The 18,615-nt window shown below is 59.1% G+C and overlaps 5 protein-coding genes across 5 annotated transcripts; all 5 read right to left on the bottom strand.

Moving 5' to 3' along the window:
* Window positions 1-78: 78 nt before the first annotated feature.
* Window positions 79-1,278, bottom strand: LSCM1_00241 (uncharacterized protein; the record flags this gene model as incomplete). Its single annotated transcript, XM_067317893.1, has 1 exon — window positions 79-1,278. One exon carries the CDS (start codon window positions 1,276-1,278, stop codon window positions 79-81), a length of 1,200 nt encoding a protein of 399 aa, XP_067173998.1.
* Window positions 1,279-4,222: 2,944 nt separating this feature from the next.
* Window positions 4,223-5,461, bottom strand: LSCM1_00240 (uncharacterized protein; the record flags this gene model as incomplete). Its single annotated transcript, XM_067317892.1, has 1 exon — window positions 4,223-5,461. The coding sequence occupies one exon, from the start codon at window positions 5,459-5,461 to the stop codon at window positions 4,223-4,225; it is 1,239 nt and encodes a 412-aa protein (XP_067173997.1).
* Window positions 5,462-6,686: 1,225 nt separating this feature from the next.
* LSCM1_00239 (uncharacterized protein) lies at window positions 6,687-7,664 on the bottom strand (the record flags this gene model as incomplete). The annotated part of the gene is made up of 1 exon (XM_067317891.1): window positions 6,687-7,664. One exon carries the CDS (start codon window positions 7,662-7,664, stop codon window positions 6,687-6,689), a length of 978 nt encoding a protein of 325 aa, XP_067173996.1.
* An 844-nt stretch (window positions 7,665-8,508) lies between these two features.
* On the bottom strand, window positions 8,509-9,927 carry LSCM1_00238 (uncharacterized protein; the record flags this gene model as incomplete). Its single annotated transcript, XM_067317890.1, has 1 exon — window positions 8,509-9,927. One exon carries the CDS (start codon window positions 9,925-9,927, stop codon window positions 8,509-8,511), a length of 1,419 nt encoding a protein of 472 aa, XP_067173995.1.
* A 5,901-nt stretch (window positions 9,928-15,828) lies between these two features.
* LSCM1_00237 (uncharacterized protein) lies at window positions 15,829-17,256 on the bottom strand (the record flags this gene model as incomplete). The annotated part of the gene is made up of 1 exon (XM_067317889.1): window positions 15,829-17,256. The coding sequence occupies one exon, from the start codon at window positions 17,254-17,256 to the stop codon at window positions 15,829-15,831; it is 1,428 nt and encodes a 475-aa protein (XP_067173994.1).
* Window positions 17,257-18,615: the final 1,359 nt, after the last annotated feature.

The raw sequence follows: 18,615 nt of genomic DNA, 5'->3' as shown, positions 1-18,615 counted from the left end.
CCCCACCCCCTCCTCAGAATGAGCCGAAGCGGCGCGGACGTTTTGATGCTCTGACTATGCTGCATCGTTTGCGGTACGTTAGGTCGGCGCGTGTCGGCGCGAGTGTGTGATGGTAACAGCCCCTGACGCCAGGGTGTTGGAGATGTACGCCCGGGAGCTTAAGTCAGCGATGCGAATCGGCTCTGGAATGCGGTGACGCTGCATCGTCACAACCAGTGCAGTGGCAACAGCAAAGCCGACGCAATGACCCGGAGAGACGTAGATGCACTTCTTCACGCTGTTCAGGCGGCCCTGCACAGCATAGCCGTAGAGCTGCCTCGGCAACGAGGTTCCAACCAGGGGTAGGAGGCGAGGAAGAGGAAAGCCGTTTGATTCAGCATCGATCAGCGTCTGCAGTGCTGCCTCTATAGCCTCTCGCGTGAGTCCGTCCACTTGCAGCATCTTCTTTGAGCACCCAATCGCCGGTATGTCGAGCACAACACCGAGGTGCGTTGCTAGCCCGCACCGCCGGGGGTGTTGCACTCCGTTTCCATCTACCAGAAGCAGCTGCGGCATCGTCCGAGTCGCCAGCAGCTCTTCTCGAAAACAACTGAAGAGCTCGACAATGGGTTGCATTTCACGAAAGGCGAGAAAGCCGCTGATGTATGGCACCCGCAGCGTGCACCGGTGCACGTACGCCTTGACATGCCTCATGGATGGATAGCGCAAGATAGCGAGACAGGCGACACCGTCATCCGTACCGGGTATGAAGGAGATATCCACACCGCCAACTAATGTGAGGGCCGGCAGCTGCGGCGCGACGGCATAGGTGGATGCAGCCGCTGCGCTTTGCCGAGCTTTGTCGAGCCGAAGCTGATGCCGCAGTGCCTCCCAGGGGGACTCGAGGCTCGATGAGTCGCTTCTTGCGGAGCCGACGCCGCGCGCTTTTGTGCTGCCTCCTGCTCCTGTCTGCGCCATTGCCAAAAAACTTGCTTCAAAATCTGGCAGCGCGAAGTGTCGATGCACGAAGCCCTCATCCGGTGCGGCGCCCCCGTTGTGTGCCGCATTCGCCTGGACCTCAGCGCTGCCTTGGCCACTGGTGCAGTGGCGGTAGTAGTATTCTGCTTGCGGTACATCGGCCACCAGTGCCGTGCGGCGTTGCGCCTCCTCCCACTCGCTCTTCCTTTCAATGAGCTGTCTGAGGGCGACTAAAGGGAGGGCTGCTGGTACGTGTGCTTCTTCACAGCGCTCGGCGGCGTTGGCCGCATCCTTGCTCGCAAGGTGCTGTTGCCTATCCATTGGTCACTGTCGCCGTGTGCCAGCGCAAAGGGGCAGCCATTCGCTCGTATGCTTCGCTGTGTGTAGGCGCGGAGGAAGGCGCACGAGGTAGAGTGGGGGAGCGGGGGGAGGGAGGGAGGTAGCCAGGGGTCGTCAGTGACAGGCATGCGGCGCAGAGAAGCAGGAATCGCGCCGTCCTGAACGCGAACGCAGGGAGACACAGTGACACACACACACACACACACGCACGCACGTGCGCAAGAGAAAAAGAAGCGCTGGGTGCCTTTCTGTATGAATGGGTTCGTGGGCAACAATACGGCGAGGAGAAAGCACCCAGAGGAAGCGCCAAGAAGGTGGGTCTCATGTTCGGCGCCAACCCGGCAGTCGCAGTGGAGGTCTCTGTTCTGACGGGGTGTGTGCGCGCAGCACATCATCCACTTCGCCTTCCGCCGCGCTGAAAGGGACGCCAAATAATACCTGACACACACCTAAGCTCTGCCATCGTAGGTGATACGGCCACCAATGCAGGGAGTGGGACGTGTCTGGCCCGATTGGCCTCAGCTGCTGCTAGTACTGCCGTTTCAAGCGCTTGTTGCGTCTGCAAGTGCGTGAATAGGCGTCACGGGCAGCAAGGCTCCCCTTCAGGCGCGTTTGACCCGATAAGGGTTGGAGATCGCCTTTCCCCTGAGGTCTTCGCTGTACGGTTGCACGCATGCGCCGCCATCATCTCGATGAAACTCCCCTTTCAGAGCTCCTGTACAGCCCACCGGCTCGACTCCACTGTGCCTAGCCTGCCATACAGACCCGGCGCGGCATGCAATGCCAGGGTAAGGCATGCGCTACCGAAACGCGCCGGCCCATCCAAGGCGCACGGCACCTGCCTCAAATTATCCACAACCCTCGGGGCGATGCAGCCCCCCCTCTCTCTCACACATACACACATCAGTGGGCAGTGAGGGCCGGGTGAGACGCGCTCAAGTCGCGTCGACACTTTGTCCACCAAGCGGATGACACAAACGCCTTCCCTCGCGCAGGTCACTCCGACGCCACGCCATCGACGACCTGACCCCGCTTGACATCCGTGCCACAGCATCACTCCGCCTTCATCACGCTGCAGGCGCCTGCGGCTGCTACCGCCAGAGGCGGTTCGAGGCACTGACACGGACATGATGGGGAGGTGGAGGGTTGTCTGCCTTACCCCACAGCGTTGTGGCATGGATCCCCTGAGATAATACGCGCGCCGAGGTCTCCTCCCTCGTCATCGAGCGTATTACCGCTCTAGAGGAGGGAAAGGGCCCATGAAAGAGCTGAAACGGCGGCTTTGGCGGGGGGCGTGTTCGCTTGCGCACACCTCCCGCGCAGCAAAGGAGAAATGCTCTTGCTGCTGTTGCGCAACTATAAAAAGAAGGACGCGAGAAAGAGGGAGGACAGGAGGGGGGGGGTAAAGTAGATGATGACAGTGGTGTGCGCATTTTTCTTTTTTTTTTTGCAGCTGCGTGCACGCTACTGTAGGTATACCTACGTGGATGGACAGGTATGCGATGAGGTGCGTGCGAGTGTGCGTGCTCGTAGAGTGGGAGAGAGCGCGAGTTGTGTTCGTTTGTATATGTGTGTGTGTGGGGGGTGGGGCAGCGAAAAGAGACCTCGGCACTGCTGTTCGCCAGCATCTTTTCAGTCTGCTCGTTCCGTCTACGTGTGCGGCCGCCCTCACTCCCTCTGCCGCTGAAAGAGGGCATCAGGACGGAGCTGCCGCTCTTCTCGTGGGCTACCGCCACCGGCAGTGACTGTACGATGAGCTTTCTCATGGGCCGCACCCATCGGGCAGATCTAACAGCTGCACCCGCTTCCCCCCCGATATAGACTCACATGAGCAGATACCCGCACCAACACTTGCACGCGGGCCGAAATGATCGCGTTCGAAGAATTTCGACCCCAGCGCGACCAGGGCGGCGTGCAAAGGACGGCACAGACAGCAGCACTTCTTGCAGAAGTCGAGCACAGAAACAGAGGCACACAAGCCGCCCGCTCCTCACGACCACCGTCGCACCTACGCGCCTCGCAGCGGATAAAAAGGCCAGCGATCTTTGGGAGGCCTCCGCCTCTCTCTGCTTCGCTCCCGGCATTCCCCGCTCGTGCTCGGCTTGCCCATTTTTCGCAGGCGGTCACCTGGACCGCTGCGACGAGTCTCCCTGTTTCTCTCTCCCTTGACGAGTGCTATTGTCTGCCTTGAGAGCCGTTCCGCATTTTGCCCACAAAGAGGTGACAGGTGCACCAAAAACACAAAGACGCGCGCATCTCCCCAGCGCCGCCCACCCACCCCGCGACCCTCACAGATATGCCCTCACTACACAGCGCGCAGCGGTCGGAGGTATATATACACACGCATACAAACGGACACAGGAGTGCGGTGAGGAAAACGAAGAGAACAGTGGCGGCGCTAAAGAGCGCACACGGGAACTCGAAGGACAAACACCAAAAAAACAGCGATACAAGACGAGCGTCTCCGCTGACGTGCATGTGTGTGCGTATGTGTGCTGCTGCCGGAAGGAACGCGTAGCAGTGAACCACGTTGGAGATGTGCGGCGATCTGCAAAAAAACGAAAAAAGAAATGTGCGTTTTTCTCTATTGCTGCGCTTGTTTTCATTCAGGATCAGCATGGGTGCCGTGACGGAGACACACCAAAGCTCTCACAAGCTATCGTCCCCACGGGTAGGCACAACCGACGGCAACGCAATAACGCGTGCGCTCCTTCTCGCCACCCTGCCTCCGCCCACTCTCACACATACGCACGCGACCTCTTCCAACGCACCCTTTCCATCGCGCATCGTTTCCGCACAATCATGTGCCTCGGAGAGCCAAGTGACCTTTTCCTCCGCCCACTTCGGGGACTGCCAAAACAAAAGCTCTGCAGCGTAGCGCATCTACGAGTCGTCACTGCTCTCTTTGTGCAGCTCCGTTTCTCCTTCACAAATGTGACTTGCTTAGCGTTTTCTGCTGTGCTGGCTCGCAGAGCTCAGCGCCGAATTCAAGGCAGCCAAGAAGGTTGATGTTCACGCTGCGCACCTGGCGAAGGAAGGTCGTGCGACTCAGAAAATTGAAATTCTGCTCCATCGTGTGCTTCCGCAGCCGAGCCTGCAGCTTCTGCACGTTGCCTGGCTTCTCGAAGTAGAAGCTGTTGGCTACGATGCTGTCGCCCATCAGCACACATGTCAGCGGCAAGAACTGCATCGTCGTCTCGGCGGTGAGGCTAATCAAGTTCTTGTAAAGGCGGTCCATGGCGGCGACGGCGGCTGGGTCGCTGCCACTCTTGGCAAGCTTGGCGACCTCGGGCGCGGGCTTGAGGGGGGCGCATGCCTTCGGCCCTTCCTTCTCGTAGGCGTAGTTGAACGCCAGCGCGCACCCGTTCGAAGCGGCTTCCCACATTGGGGCCACCGTCGGCTCCAGCCCTTTGACACGAGACCGTGACGCCATGTACGCAGCAAGTGCTTGCACATACTCTGCGTCTTCGTGTGTGCACCACGACATGGAGAGACAGCCACACTCCAGTGGCAGCACAACATAGCTGTCCGAGACACTCAAGTAGTGAATGAGGGAGGACCCGACGCCGGTGCCGGGTGCCACGACGATGCAGCGCCCGCGGCCGATGGTGCTGCCAGCGGGCTTGCCGTCCGACAGCGCGTCCCACTGCGTGCCCTTCCACATGACCTTGAAGTAGTCGGAGAGGAGGCCGGCGTTGCTCAGCGCCAGCACACCGTAGGCGCCCGCCTCCAGATCGTTCAGGAGCGCGCTGCGGCCCTTCGGGAAAAGCTCCACCGGGTAGTCCGCCAGCCGCGCGATGCCCTTCAGGTTGTTGAAGGGGCCGGCGAGCTGCCCGTTCGTCACCGGCCCCGGCACGCTCACGGCGCCGGATGCGACACGACGCAGAAACGAGTCACCGCCGTCCGGCAGGCTCTCCTTTAGGTGGCGCAGCACCTCGTCGAAGAACTCCCCAAGCTGGCGCACATCCTTCTTCGTCACCTTGAAGCGGACATACACGATGTGCAGGCCCTTGTACTTCCCGCTCTGCGCCGCCTGCGCAAAGCCGACGCGCGCGTTCGTGCCACCAACGTCGCACACAACGTAGATGGGACCAGACGACCAGGAGGCGTCGCCCTTGACTGTCGGGGCCAGCTGCTCTAGTGCGATTTCGACAGTTAGCGGCATTGCACCACGCGATACGAGGCAAAGAAGGTAAAACGGGGGCTGTTGGCGGTACTGCAGTAGCGGCGGAGTCACAAGCTCGCGTTGCGGTCTCCAGGAGTTGGTAAATGAATGGGTCCCCTCGAATGTTCCAACAGAGCAGTGGAGACGAGGAACGCACTCGCGCGCGGATGAGGTCTATGCAAGTGCGTTTATGTCTCTTGCAATAGCAGAGCCGACGGAGCGAAGCTTGGGCTGCTCCAGACAGGTCAGATGGCGCAGCAGTCGACTATCTTTCGCACGCAGATGAATGTGGCCACCACGAGAAGTGGTTCACGCAATCGATCCAGATGCGGAAGGCACTTGTATGCACATGTTTGTCTCAGATCCGTCAAACAGTGACAATCGCCATTGCCATCGAGCACACACACACCCACACACAAATGAAGGTGCAGACATAGCAAAGAGATGACTGACATGCGATCGATGCCGGCATGCATGACCGTGTGTCCCAGAGCGTGCCTCCCGCTTTCCCCACCTCCACCAGCGGGAGGAGAACACCGTAGATCGCTAGGGGGTCGGTGAGGAAAGCAGCAAGCGCCTTTGATATGAGGGGCACAAAAAGCCAGTGACCGAAAGAGACAGCTCTGGTTGACGCGTCCACATTCGGCTGGCATTCACTGCTCTTTGAAAAGGTCTTGGCAGCTAGCAAGCGACCGACAAACTGGCGCGCGAAGAAGGAGGCCAGCACGGCGTGCTCACGTAACGATGCCGCGCCATGAGGTGCGCGCTTGTCACCTCTTTCGTTTTTCTTTAAATACTGCTTGCTCAGCTTCACGTTAGCTATGCGAGCCACATGCACACACACACACAAAAAAAAAGGCGGCGAAGGCCAACACTCGTCCAACGGATCCACCGCCGCGTCCAGCTGCACCAGCATTTGAGCACTCGAGCGGGAGCTGAATTTGGTGCGAGTGGAGAAGAGGGAGGTGCCAAGAAGACGTCGAGACCGGACGCCGCAATGGTTCTCTCGATCCTTGGGTGGCTGACAGAGGATGGCGTGGGCGCTTCAGCGGGGACTCTATCGAGGACAGATGTGACCACCGCTGCCCTCCTCCCTTGAAAACCAACGAAGTGAGCGAACGCACCGCGACTGCCCTGATACATACCCTTCTCCACAGACGTGCGCGCGGCAGCCATCGACATCCGCTAACCAGCTAGTTCCCCAGGCGCCGCGACCACCCGAATGCTATACCTTCTTGATGCCCAATGTGGGGTTCGTGAAGCCCATTCGCTTCGTCGAGGTGGAGGAGTACAAGTTGTGGAACTTCTTCTTCATGCCCTTCGTCGACATCAATCCAGGCACGGTTGGGTTCTTGATGGACCGCTCGACGTCGGCCTTGTACGATGGGGCGTTGCGATGCATCTCAATGGACATGTTATCGACAGCATAGAGTTGGTTCTGCTGCTTCTGCTCGCTGGTTACGCCCCCACCGCTGGAGCTGGCCGTGGCGCGGCGACTCTGGTGTAATTCCTCCAGGCCCTTGAAGTACTGCCGAATCCGGTCCGTTTGCACCCAGTTGTACGCAAAGTGCTCCATGGTGTGCTTCGTGGAGTAGGTGGTCGGGTCGTAGTTCTCCTGATAGGCCTTGGGTCGAAAGCTCTGCGAGCGGAACCAGAAGGGATTGCCGAAGCGAGGATAGAGGCCGATGCGGATGGCCTGCGCCTTAGCGACGCGCAGCTTCGCGACGGCTTCGGGGTTGAGGGGCATGATATCCTGTGGGTACATGTGACCGGTGCGTGTCAGGAACCGGGAGATGGTTGCGGGATTCTTGTAGTTAAGCTTCATGTAAACATCGGGCGCCGGTCTCTGAAAACCTTGCGGATCCTTGTCCTCCATGTCAAACGGTTGGGCATTGCGAAATTGCTGGATGGCAACGTCGCCGACGGTGTCACCCATGCGCCATCGCGTCAGGTTCGTGAAGAGCTGCTCATCTGGAAAGCGATGGTAGTGTAGCTGCACCTGCTGGCCAAACAGCCACCCCTCGCGTCCGCGCTTGCGGCCACGGTACGCCGGCTTCTCCTGCGGCACTGTGTGAAACGGCTGCGTGTCATCCTTGGTAAGCAGGCTGAGGTACTCGTTCCAGGGCTGGCGGCATATGGCGAACTGCGACATGGCTGTGGCGTATATAGGCGCGTTACGCGCAGCGGCAGGAATGCGGTTCATTTCACTCGAGACTCAAAGAAAAAAGCGTAAAGCTAATGCGGCGCGCACCTCGCCAACAAACGTGCGTGTGCGCGTCCGCGCCTGCGTGCCTGAATGCTTTTTCCGCCCCCCTCCCCCTGCACCAGGCGACAGGGAAGGAAAAACCGAAAGCGATTGCGGGTACTGCCTGACGGATTGCACGCACCACTGTCGTTGCCTTGCTTCTCTTCGGCTACACGTACGTGTATGCAAGAGGCACAAAAAGAGGCGGCACAAGAGAGGAGGGAGGTGAGGGGGGGTACGACCGAAGGAGGAAAGGCGACATGTGAGGACAGAGAGCGCGCACGCGCTCGGGAGTTGAAAATCGAAAGCGACGGTAGCGAGGAATCGGAGACGCCTTCAAACGGTTCGCCCCAGCTTTGGCGATGGGGCCAGAAGTGTGTGCGCCGCGCGCCCACGGCATCCCCTCAGCCCGCCTCTTTGGTTGGCTCAAACTCCGTTTTGCGTGCGAGTGCACTGCGAATACGGAGACCTCTGAAGGGCGCTCAGCGTGTCCCGCATGGCCTCGGAGTCCTGAAGAGAAAAAGCAGTTGCTGTAGGCCCAGCGGCACCAGCAGAGCCCCCCCCGCTTAAGGCTTTGCAGCAGTACTGCCGCCCTCCGCGGCCTGACGCGAGTGCCACACCCGCTCCACCCTCGTTTACCGGTGCGATAGCGCAAGTGTAGGGAAGGGAATTGCAGCGGAGACCAGAGTCGATGCAGGTGAATCACACACACATACACGCAGAAAGAGAGAGGCTCTCGCCCTCCCCCTACCCGCAAGAGCGAAAGGGAACGGATGCGCCTCTACCGATCACACCTCACCTCTCATTTTTCCATTTGCGGCGTTGTCGCCGCTGCTCCCTCAATCCCCTGAGCCAGCGGCGCTGCGCAGCGAGTAACGTTGGTGACGCCTCCATCTTGCCCCGTTGCCGCCGCTGCTTCTTCGAAGGCAGTAGCCAAGACGCAATCAGGCGAAGGCCCGCATTCCTCAGGAGACTTTCCTGCCTTGTCGTCAACACCGTAGCCTTTGCCGATCATCGCAGCGCTAGCTCTGTCAGCGGCTCCCTCACCCTCGCCCTCGGCGTCTTCTGTGGCGTCACTTGTCGCTGCCGCTGGGATGGTATCGCCCGACACGGACTGCGGGCCCTCTCCCTCTTCACCCATTGCCAGACAGCGCTGCTGCTCTCGAGGAGTCGCGAGCTCCAGTGAGCTCTTCAGTTTCTCCACGACCCGCTCTTGCCTCCGTTGGATTTCAAGGAGAGCGACAAACGCCGTGTCGGTACGCTGCAGGGCATCCTCCGCCTCCTGCTGAGTCAGCCAGCGCAGCAGAGGGTCGTTCTCCTCAAAATACGGTAGACTCGCATTGTAGCTCCGCAGCAGCCCAGCGGAGTAGTTAAGCAGCCAGAGCGCCATCCCCAGCACGGCCCCTCCGAACATGTTCCAGAGGTAAATCATTTTTACCTGCCGTGTGACTCGACGCAACCACGCAAACCTGCTGAACGAGCCCGTATGCCATTCAGCGGCAACACCAGAGAGAGAAGTTGCATGCGCTCCCACGAGGGTGACGGCGGCTCGCAGCGAGCCTGGCAGCCAGCTGCTAGAGCGCCACAGACGCGAAGACACCCACGTCTGCGCCCGCCTCAGTGGAGCAGTCCAGCGCTGAAGGAGGTTTGACAGCACCACGTCCACCCATAAATGCATGGTGAGCAGACATAAGATAAGCAGAGATGCTACAGACCCGCATGCACCGACAGTCCATAGCAGAGTAGCGTTGATGCGGCGCTGGGCAGCGTCGGGCCGAATGAATGCTTCCGCTGCATGGGCATCACTGAAGCTCAATGACCAATGTGTGCGGGGCTTCCCTGCGATCTGGCGCGCGCGCAGGCGTGGTATAGTGGTTGCGAGCACCAGCCGCAGCAGCATCCACCACGCAAACACTAGAAGGAGGAGCCGAAGCAGGATCCATGCGGTCAGCTCGACAGAGGCGGAAGGAAAAAGCGACGTAGTCGCGGCATCGACCTCCGTTGTGTGACGCCATGCGGACTCTGTCAGCTGTCCATACGTGCGTTCGTAATGGCGGGCGAGGGCGTCCACGGCAATGGCGTGGCGACCTACTTCGCCTAGGCAGGCTAGGCGCTCCCGCACAGCATTGAGCCACTGAGCCAGTGAGGTGAGAAAAAGGAGAACGGACTCGTACGACGGCGGTGAGGACGCGATCGCCGTTGCAAGCGCGTCCTCTTCCATTCAGAAGAGGTCCGATGTCTGCCCTCGGCTAGATGATATGGATTTATAATGCCTCACTCCCCGCCTGTGCTCGCACAGGTGAGAGGTACCCGCACCCGCGCGCAGTTTTTTTTCTTCTGATGTATGTATGCGTGCGTGACTTGGTTGAGGCCACCACTGCTTGCCTGCAGAGGTGTCGCAATGCACACGAGCCAACGTGAAGGTGTGGGGGTTTGCACTAACCGCTGCTAGAGAGGAGGAGCAAGAGAGACGAGGTGTTGATGGAGGAGGAGGAGGGCAAAGCAGCGCCAACGAAACAGATGCATGAACGTTGAGTTGTATACGAGAAGCTCCTATGGGAGGAGGAGGGCCCATCTCTGTCAAGGGAGTGTCGTGCAGACGTTCCTCCACTGCCTTACTTTCAGGTGGAGCCGGCCTGTGAGCCGCATACGCGTGCTTCTTCCCCCCTTCCCACGCTCATCCACTCAGAGAACAGAGGCCGCCAGGTTTCTCAGTGCATCGTCCGTCATCCGACACATACGAGAGGAGAGCGAAGGGGTAGTCCCTCCCTTTCCTCTTTCTCCTCCCGCTGTTGCACCCTCCATCCCAAAGCGTAGAGATTGTACGACTGCCATCTCTGTTCGCTGTTCCAGCGGCGATGGGACGCGAGCACGTGAGAGAATACAAGCAGTGAGGATGCGGCGAGCGCATGCACCGGTATCCATCTAGTCGACGTCGTGTACGCTTCCGCACCCGTCCCCTTCTAAAGGCAGCAACCTCACGCACGCCTGCAAGGGCCTTCGTGGGAGAGAACAATCCAAGCAGCCCACCGCCAAAGTGAGGGACTCAGTGACGCGCAGCGTATCGGCCATTTCTCTTTCTGCCAGCGTCCTCCTCGCACCACGAACACGTCGACTAGTAGGCCCCCTACAGCTGCAGCCCACACTCGCCCCTCTGACGTCCCACGGCTGCATCCGGGTCGCCCAGGACGCACCGTCTGCCGCCGCATCGCGCCATGCGCACGGCAGGCACTCCCTGCCCTTCCGCGCTGCCTCTTCGGACGCGCACTGCGCGATCAGCCCCCGACAGGCACGGGCGGACTTCGTGCTGTCGTCCAGGCGGGCCGCGCTCGAGGGCGGAGGCGGCGGCGTCTGTCGTGGGGGTAGCAGGGGGCGGCCTAGGTGCATGCCGCATGAGCGCTCCCCTCCTCGCCGAAAGGGGGCTGGCCAGCCGCAGGGCAGGGCCCTCGGAGACCCTGCGCGCTGCCTGCGTGCCGCGCCTCGCCCTCAGCCGCTTCAAGCCGCGCAACTCCGCGATGGCGTGCGCGGGCTCTCCACATTCGGGCCTGCAGGGCTGGGCGACGTGGCTCGTGGCGCTCGCGCCACGCCCCCGGCATCTGCGCCTCATCGGCACACCCCGTCGGGTGTGGGAGGTGCCGCACATGTGCACCCCTCGGGGCCCACGGCTACGGATCGCTTCGTGCCCTGGTGGGGCACAGGAGGGATGGGAGGTAGCCATGGAGACCCGACGGGCGACGTCCTCGCAGCCCGAGTGGGATGCGCGTAATCAGGCCATCGCGCGCGCCATCTATGGCGTGAAACCCAACGCGCCTCCAGCCTCAAGCGCTTTGCGAGCCTCGCACAGCTCATCGAGCACAACACTGGGATAGAAGCTGTCATGCCCTACACAGGTGGTGGGGGTAGGGGCACCTCAGTGTTTGCGTAGCAGCAGGCAGCGCGTCCTCTTGGTCTTGTCTCTTGCAGCAACGCGCCGTTACTGTACGAATCCTAAGCACGAAGAGGTGGCTTCCCGGGAGGGGCGGTCAGGATCGTCGGTACCGTCCTGGGGTACAGGGTGAGTCGTGAGCACGTAGCCGGACGTGAAAGCCCTACAGCTGACCACTCCACCTCGGTGAAGTTAGAGCTGCACTGGGCGGACGGTGCCTTTGAGAGCCGGGGCGGGCGCCAGTGCCTATTGTTCTGTTGTGAGCGCGATGCCACAACAGCCGTCCTTTTCTGGCTCTAAACGGGCATGCTGAGCACCTGCGAGTGCAAAAGTTTTACTGGCGCCTGAGACTCGAGGCTTTGTTCAAAGAGAGGAGGTGGAAGGACACAGAAGAGATTGAGGGTGTGTGTGTGTGTGGGGGTGAGGGAGCGCTTGTCCACCGATCTCGGCGGGGAAGAGGGCATTTGGCGGCTCTGGTACTCCGAAGGACGCTAACATCACCGAGGGGACGTTATTGACAGCGAGCTTGCGGAATAGGAGGAGAGCGCTAGGAGGGGGTGGAGAGAGGAATCCCCAAAGTGGGAGGCGATTTCATCGTTCACTTAGATCAGCGAACCATTGAAAAAAAAGGTGTGGTGGGCTTGACTTTGGGTAGCTTTCTCTCCCGCACTGCCTGGCGAGTAGGCCACCATGCGGAAGGGGGAGGGGAAGGCGGGCTGCGGTGACGAGCGTTTCTCATCCCGCCGAACACGCCTGCATCTCGACCCCCCTTTTTTGTTTTCGCTTGCTTCTGCCCCCCTCCGCGTTTCACTCCACGTGCGTGTGGGTCGTGCGAGCGAATCCGTCTGTAGATGAAAAGAGACGTCAGGAAAAAAACGAAGAGAGCTAAAATAACAGCACGCCAACGGCCAACATCGAAGAGAGCAGAGAGCCGCACCATCCGCGCATAATAAGAGAGGAAGTTGCGCGAGTGGGCACGCACCTAAAGCGTCTCTCCTCTCCATGCGTGTGCGCCTATATGCAGCACCTTATCAGCTCTCATCACGATACACGGGCGAACAGCGAATTCCCCATCCTCGAAGGGGGAACACTTCTGAGAATAAAAGAGGAGGTGAGAGAGGCTGTCAGCGATGCGGGAGCACGGCAGCTGGTATAATGCAGGCGTATGTGTGCGTGGGTGGGTCGAACATAACAGCTGAGGTGCGCGTATGCATAATATTACGCACATGCTGGAGCGTGGCGCATAAACTGGTGTATCCCCACTTCCATCTGCGCGCACACATGCGCAAACGTACCCAAAGTGGACCAAAAAAGGGGGAGAGAGGGGAGGAAGAGAAGGAAAGAGGACATCGTACAGCAAGCAAGGCGTCAGCAAAAGCAGAGGGCTCGGAAACAACGGAGAGGGCGTGGAGAGTCGAAGATGCGATCTGCCACAAGCAGGGGAAGGGGGAGAGAGGGGGGGGAAGGATTGCCCAGCGGAGTTGAATGGGCGAAGAGGGAGGGAGGCATGCGCAGAGCGAAGGAAAACGGCGAAGAAGTAGAGGGCAGGGCCCAACAACTTCCGCTACTCTCGTTATCACCGCAACTGATCGCTCGTCAAAGCGAAAAGCAACAGAGAAGCTGCCAAGACAGGTGAATGACCAAGAGGGGTGCAGAGTGATGTGGGGGGAGGGACAGAGAAGGGAGGGAGGAGGGCAACAAAGGGCGAAGACACGGAAGAAAAAGAGCTCGTACTCCTTTGATATGCTCATTCTTTGGCGACGACGTGGGCCCGCGATGCTCGTGTATATGCATCCTTCATACTGTGAGGACGAAGGAACAACGACCGCCACAACAAGAGGAGAAGTACTCAGAGGCGGGTGGTGGGGGAAGGTCGGTGAGAGGAGGTCTGCCGCCACAAGTAGCCCTCCTTTGGTACACACAGAAGAATATATTAAGGGAAAGAGCAACAGGAGAAGGTGATGGGGAAGAGAAATACGCAGAGAGGGCGGGTCAGTGTGTGTGTGTATGTGTGAGCGACCTGTCTGCAGGAAACGTGCTACAAGACAAATGGAGAAGAGAATGTAGAGGAGTCACTAAACACACACACACACACAAAGGGACACACAGAGAGATGCGATGGGCATACGCAGAGACAAACACGCAAGCGCGCGGAGCCGATGCACCACGTAGCGAAAGCTGGAGGAGGAGGCAGGGGGGGGGAAAGGGTGAAGAAGAAGGAAAAAGAAAAGGAAACGACGGGTGGGGGGAGGGAAAAAAAAGGAAGAAACATTTGTCAATCATCTTGGGGGATTTGCCAATATGGCCGGTACTTTGCCCAGCACACCATTGAAATACCCCCCACCACACACACACCACACACATGCACAGAGATAGAGAAGGCGCTGCTTGCACCCTCCAGGCCTCAGCAGCAGCCGACGTGGGGAAACAAAACAAAAAAGAAAAGTTGCATGTGCACAGTAGAGAAGGTTTGCGTCCGTTTCGCTCAGTAACTGCTGCAACTCCGCATCCTCCGCGTGCGACAGTATCGAACAGAAAGAAGGAAAGAGTGAGGGAGAGACAGAGAGCTGCTAAAGGTGACTTGAAATGAGAAGGTGAGAGGAGGAAGCGAGTGAGAGCGAGAGGAGCCCCCCTCGAACACCTACAGTAACGAGGCGGGATAGGCGCAAGCACGATTGTTGTCCAGCAGTGTACCCTACAGCGCGCAAAGCACACATGAACATATGCGCCTGTGTGCAGCCCTCCATGAACGAGCAGAAGCGAAACAAGAAAAGCACATCAAGCACACACACACACACGCACCACCCCATCACAAAAAAAAGTGCTTGTAAGCAGAGGGAAGAGGAGAGGATAGGAGGGGTGTGAGGGAGTAGTGCAGATGGGGCATACAACGAGTTGCAGACATATATATATATATGGTTTAGTCTGCCGAGGCACACCAAAAAAATGATGAGGCTCATACGCACAGCACGTGGGGAAAAAAGCGCAGACAACAGGGACGGAGATGAAAAAAAAAGAGAAGTAAAGGTAGAAGGGAAGCCATCATGAACGCGCGACTCCTCCTTTCTGTAAGACACACAATGTGGCGTTGCACGCGTGGGTGGGAAGCGAAGGAGGAGAAAAGAGGAGGAGGGAAGAGGAGGGGCGGAAGGGGAAGGCGAGCTTAGACATCGAGTACGTTGTCAAGAGGGATGGGGGCATGAACAGGATCCAGCACTCACAACCGAAAAAGGGTGAGAAAAGAGAGGGAGAGAGAGAAAGAAAAACGCACCATTCAACTCCACACGTGAGGCGATACTGTCTTCGTGGTGAGTCCACGCACACACACATACACACACATGCACATTAACGTGCACATGCACGCGAAACGGAACCCAGCATCGAGCAGGGGAGTGAGGATAAGGTTCAGAGAGAGAGCGGGAGAATAAGAGAGAGAAGGAGAGAGCGCACGTCGGAGAGGGGCCGAGAGAGGGCGTGCACACGTGGCGTTTGCGTATCGCAACGTCTCATTCTCGCACGAGAACGTCAGAAAATAGACGCGCATGCACATACACCTTCACGCAAACGGAAAAATTAGAGCTGCGTGGCGGTGGGTGTGCGGGCCGGGAGAAAGGGAAAGGGAAGATTGAGTAAGAAAACAAAAAGGCTGTCAGTGCCACTGTTTCTGTGTGTTTGTGTGCGTGTGCGTCCGTGCCGCCATGCACCACGTCGACCTTCTAGCGGGGGTGAAAAAAGAGCGGAAGGGGATAGAGAGAGAGACTGACTCGTGAAGCTCGTCGCCAAAGGGCCACGCATAGAAGGAATATACGCATAGCGAGGACGTCGCCGTCGCACTCGACGCAGTAAGATGAGCAGGGCCGCTGGTGAGAAAAGGGAGAGGGTGAGCGGAAGGGAACAGAGGATAGCAGTGCATGTCGCGTCACCCTCTTCTTTGGAGAGGAAAGAAAGACTGTCCGACACACGAAGTCACGGGAAAGCGAGCGAGAGCCAAAACGAAGGCACTCTGCCTTACTGAGGAAGCCAAGAAGAGTCGCGGAGGGGGGCGAAAGGGGGTCAGGCGAACACCCGCGGTACGATGCAGGGCAGCCAGAGAGAAGGAGCGCGCAGGGTAAGACGCACCCGCGCACGTGAAAGAAGCGGGGGGGGGGTGCACCGCGTCCTGCAAAGGCTGTGAGTGTTGTTGGCCCCCTTCATGTGCTAGCACACCCGGCGAGCCGTGCGGCCGGCGGCGTCTCCGCCTGCCACTACTCGCGGTGCCGATGCCGTTGCGGGTCTACGGCTGCCTTGATCATGAGAGGTGGATTTGCAGCTACCGCCCCATCCAAGGTTGAGTGCAGTAGCGGCCACTTTCGGGCTCGCCGGCTGGCGGCGGCGCAGTGCGGCTCTGATGCAATGAAACATGGATCCTTTCTCCTCCGTGCTCATATTCACAGAGCACTCGGAGATGCGGCGTAGCGCGTTGAGCTTATCGCGCAGGTACTCGTTGCCGTCGAACAGGTCGCGCGTCGAGGGGCGCTGGTCAGGGTCGACGGTCAGCAGCTGATAGCACACAGACCGCAGATCATCCGAGTAGATGCCCGGCAGCGCGGGATAGTCGGAGTTGTTAGCTTTCGTACGCAGCTCCGCGCGCGTCGCGGCCGCGAAGGGGCCGGCAAGTGCCAGAAGTTCGTAGAGGATGATGCCGAGGGCCCACATATCACTCTTGAGCGAATACCGGTCGCCGCGGAGGGCCTCGGGGCTGAGGTAGTACGGCGTGCCGCACCCCGTCGACGCAACACGCTGGCACACCGGCTCTCTGTACTTCTTTGCAAACCCAAAGTCTCCGAGCTTGACGATGCCTGCCTGGCTGAGCATCACGTTCTCCGGCTTCAGGTCGTGATGCAGCATGTTCAGGTGATGCAAGTGATCGACGGCCATACAGAGCTGTAGGAAAACGAAGACGGCTTCCGTCTCGGTGAAGGGTGTGGCCTTGGCGGTCCGTCGCCGAATCTCTCGGCGAAGATCGCCGCCATCCACGTACTCCATAAGCAGCAGATCCTCACCATTCTCGCCCCTACCGGCCCCCTCAAGGCGGACGATGAAGGGTGAGTGGCATTCGCGCAGACACATAGCCTCGTTGCTGATGTGCGATAGGCTGGCTCGAAACGGTGCGGCGCAGTCGTCCTCCTCGAGCGGCGCGCACGATGCGAGAGCCGCGTCGTGAGCGTCGCCGCCTGAGTCCTTTGGTGACTTCTGCTGCTGCTGCTGCCGCCGCCGCGCTTGCAGCCTCTGGCGCTCAGGTGCAGCGCCTGCTCGAATCGGGCCGTACGTAGCTTTCAACGCCAAGAGATGGTGTTGTACGCATTCCTCTATCAAGTAAACACAACCGTACTGGCCACGGCCGAGCTCACCGCGTATCTGATAAGCCAGCGTTACGGTGCTGCCACCAATCAACAGCCCCATTGCATCATGCGCGACCGCGACCACAGGTTTCGACGCCGAACGCGGTGACCCAGCGGTGGCAGCCGACGTGCATGCATCACCCTCACGCGTGAGGCCCGCATCCGCGAGCGTGTGGTACACAGTTGCCGCGGCAGCTTCGAGGTCAGCACGGTACGTGGATGGGACAGTGGCGGCGTACGGCATTTTCACATGTCACACAGGCAAATTCTCTCCGGAGGGAAGCGCCGATGGAGGCGGAGGGAGGGGAGAGCGCAGAAAAGCAGAGGTGGAGGAAAAGGTGACCATCAAGAGAAGTTAAAGACGGCGCGCCCGCAAAAGTAACGGTGGGCCCAACACAACACACACACAGACACGGAAGGAAAACAACTTAGAAGGAAAAGAGAGGGAAGGAAGGTGAGGTTGGGGAAAGGGCGCGCACGAGCGTCACACACCCACACAGAGAGAGAGGCGCCAAGGTAAGTAAAGCACGGAACGAAGTGAGCAAAAGAAATAGTCTTCTTCGTGGCGGAAGGAGAGAGGCGTATACACGCACGAGGGAAGGAGTGGAGGACCTTTGGTGGAGAGCACGCTCACCACGCGTACACGAGATAGGATGCCGAGACACGGAACGGAGAGCGAGCGGGGGGAGGGGAGAGGCGAAGGACGGGTGAAACACAAGCACACGCGCGCACGCAGAAACCACGAGCACGGCGGAAGCGAAAAGGGGTGGACAGGAGGATAATTCTGAGCCAATTTCGCAAAGGGGTGACGACACGGGTAGAAGAAAAGGGGTGGACGGAAAGAAGGGGAGGGGGTTGGCTCGTCACAGAAGACGTCTGCGGGGGAAGGAAGAAACGAAGAAGATGAGCCGAGAAGCGTATATATATAGAGAGAGAGCAGCCACTCCACAGACAGAAAAGACAAGCACTGAGGGGTAGAATAAGAGGAGCAGGGGGTAGCGATAGAGAGAACACACGAAGTGAAGTGAAGTGGTGGGGAGGAGAGAACAAAGTGTCTGCACGGGGGACGGGAGGGGGAGAGAGGGCGGGTGAGTCTCAAAAAAATCACTGAGAATACAGCGGAAGTAATCAGCAAAAGAGGAAAACGAGGCTGAGGGGGTGGGGGGAGAGGAGGATGAGAGTAGAGGAATAGAGTGCGCGCGATTTTTGTCTGCGTTACTTTCTCTGTAGCGCTACCGGAGAGAAAAGGAAAAACACAAGCACTCTGCCTCTCGTCTCTCGCTCCTTACACACAGACATACAAAGGGTGGCACTACTACCCGGGCAGCAGACAGCAATCCACGATACCTGTAGACAGTCACAAGGGAGGAGGTACAGGGACTGATGGAACAAGTGCCGTGTACGTGTGCGTATGTATGTGTGAGGAAGAGAGAGAGTCGAGAGAGAGGTAAGTTGATCGACAGAGGGGGCGGGGCAAAAAGGAAGGACGGAGGACGGGGGAGGAAAGAGAGGCGAAGTCCGCCGTGGCGCTGTGATTGGTTCGCTCCCTTTCGTTCGTTCTGTCAGAGTTTTGCGTTGCGTTTTCAGCGAGGGTGGCGGTGAA

Source organism: Leishmania martiniquensis, chromosome 36 (genome assembly GCF_017916325.1).
Source record: "Leishmania martiniquensis isolate LSCM1 chromosome 36, whole genome shotgun sequence".
NCBI lineage: Eukaryota > Euglenozoa > Kinetoplastea > Trypanosomatida > Trypanosomatidae > Leishmania > Leishmania martiniquensis.
This window is presented reverse-complemented; position numbering and strand designations above follow the sequence as displayed.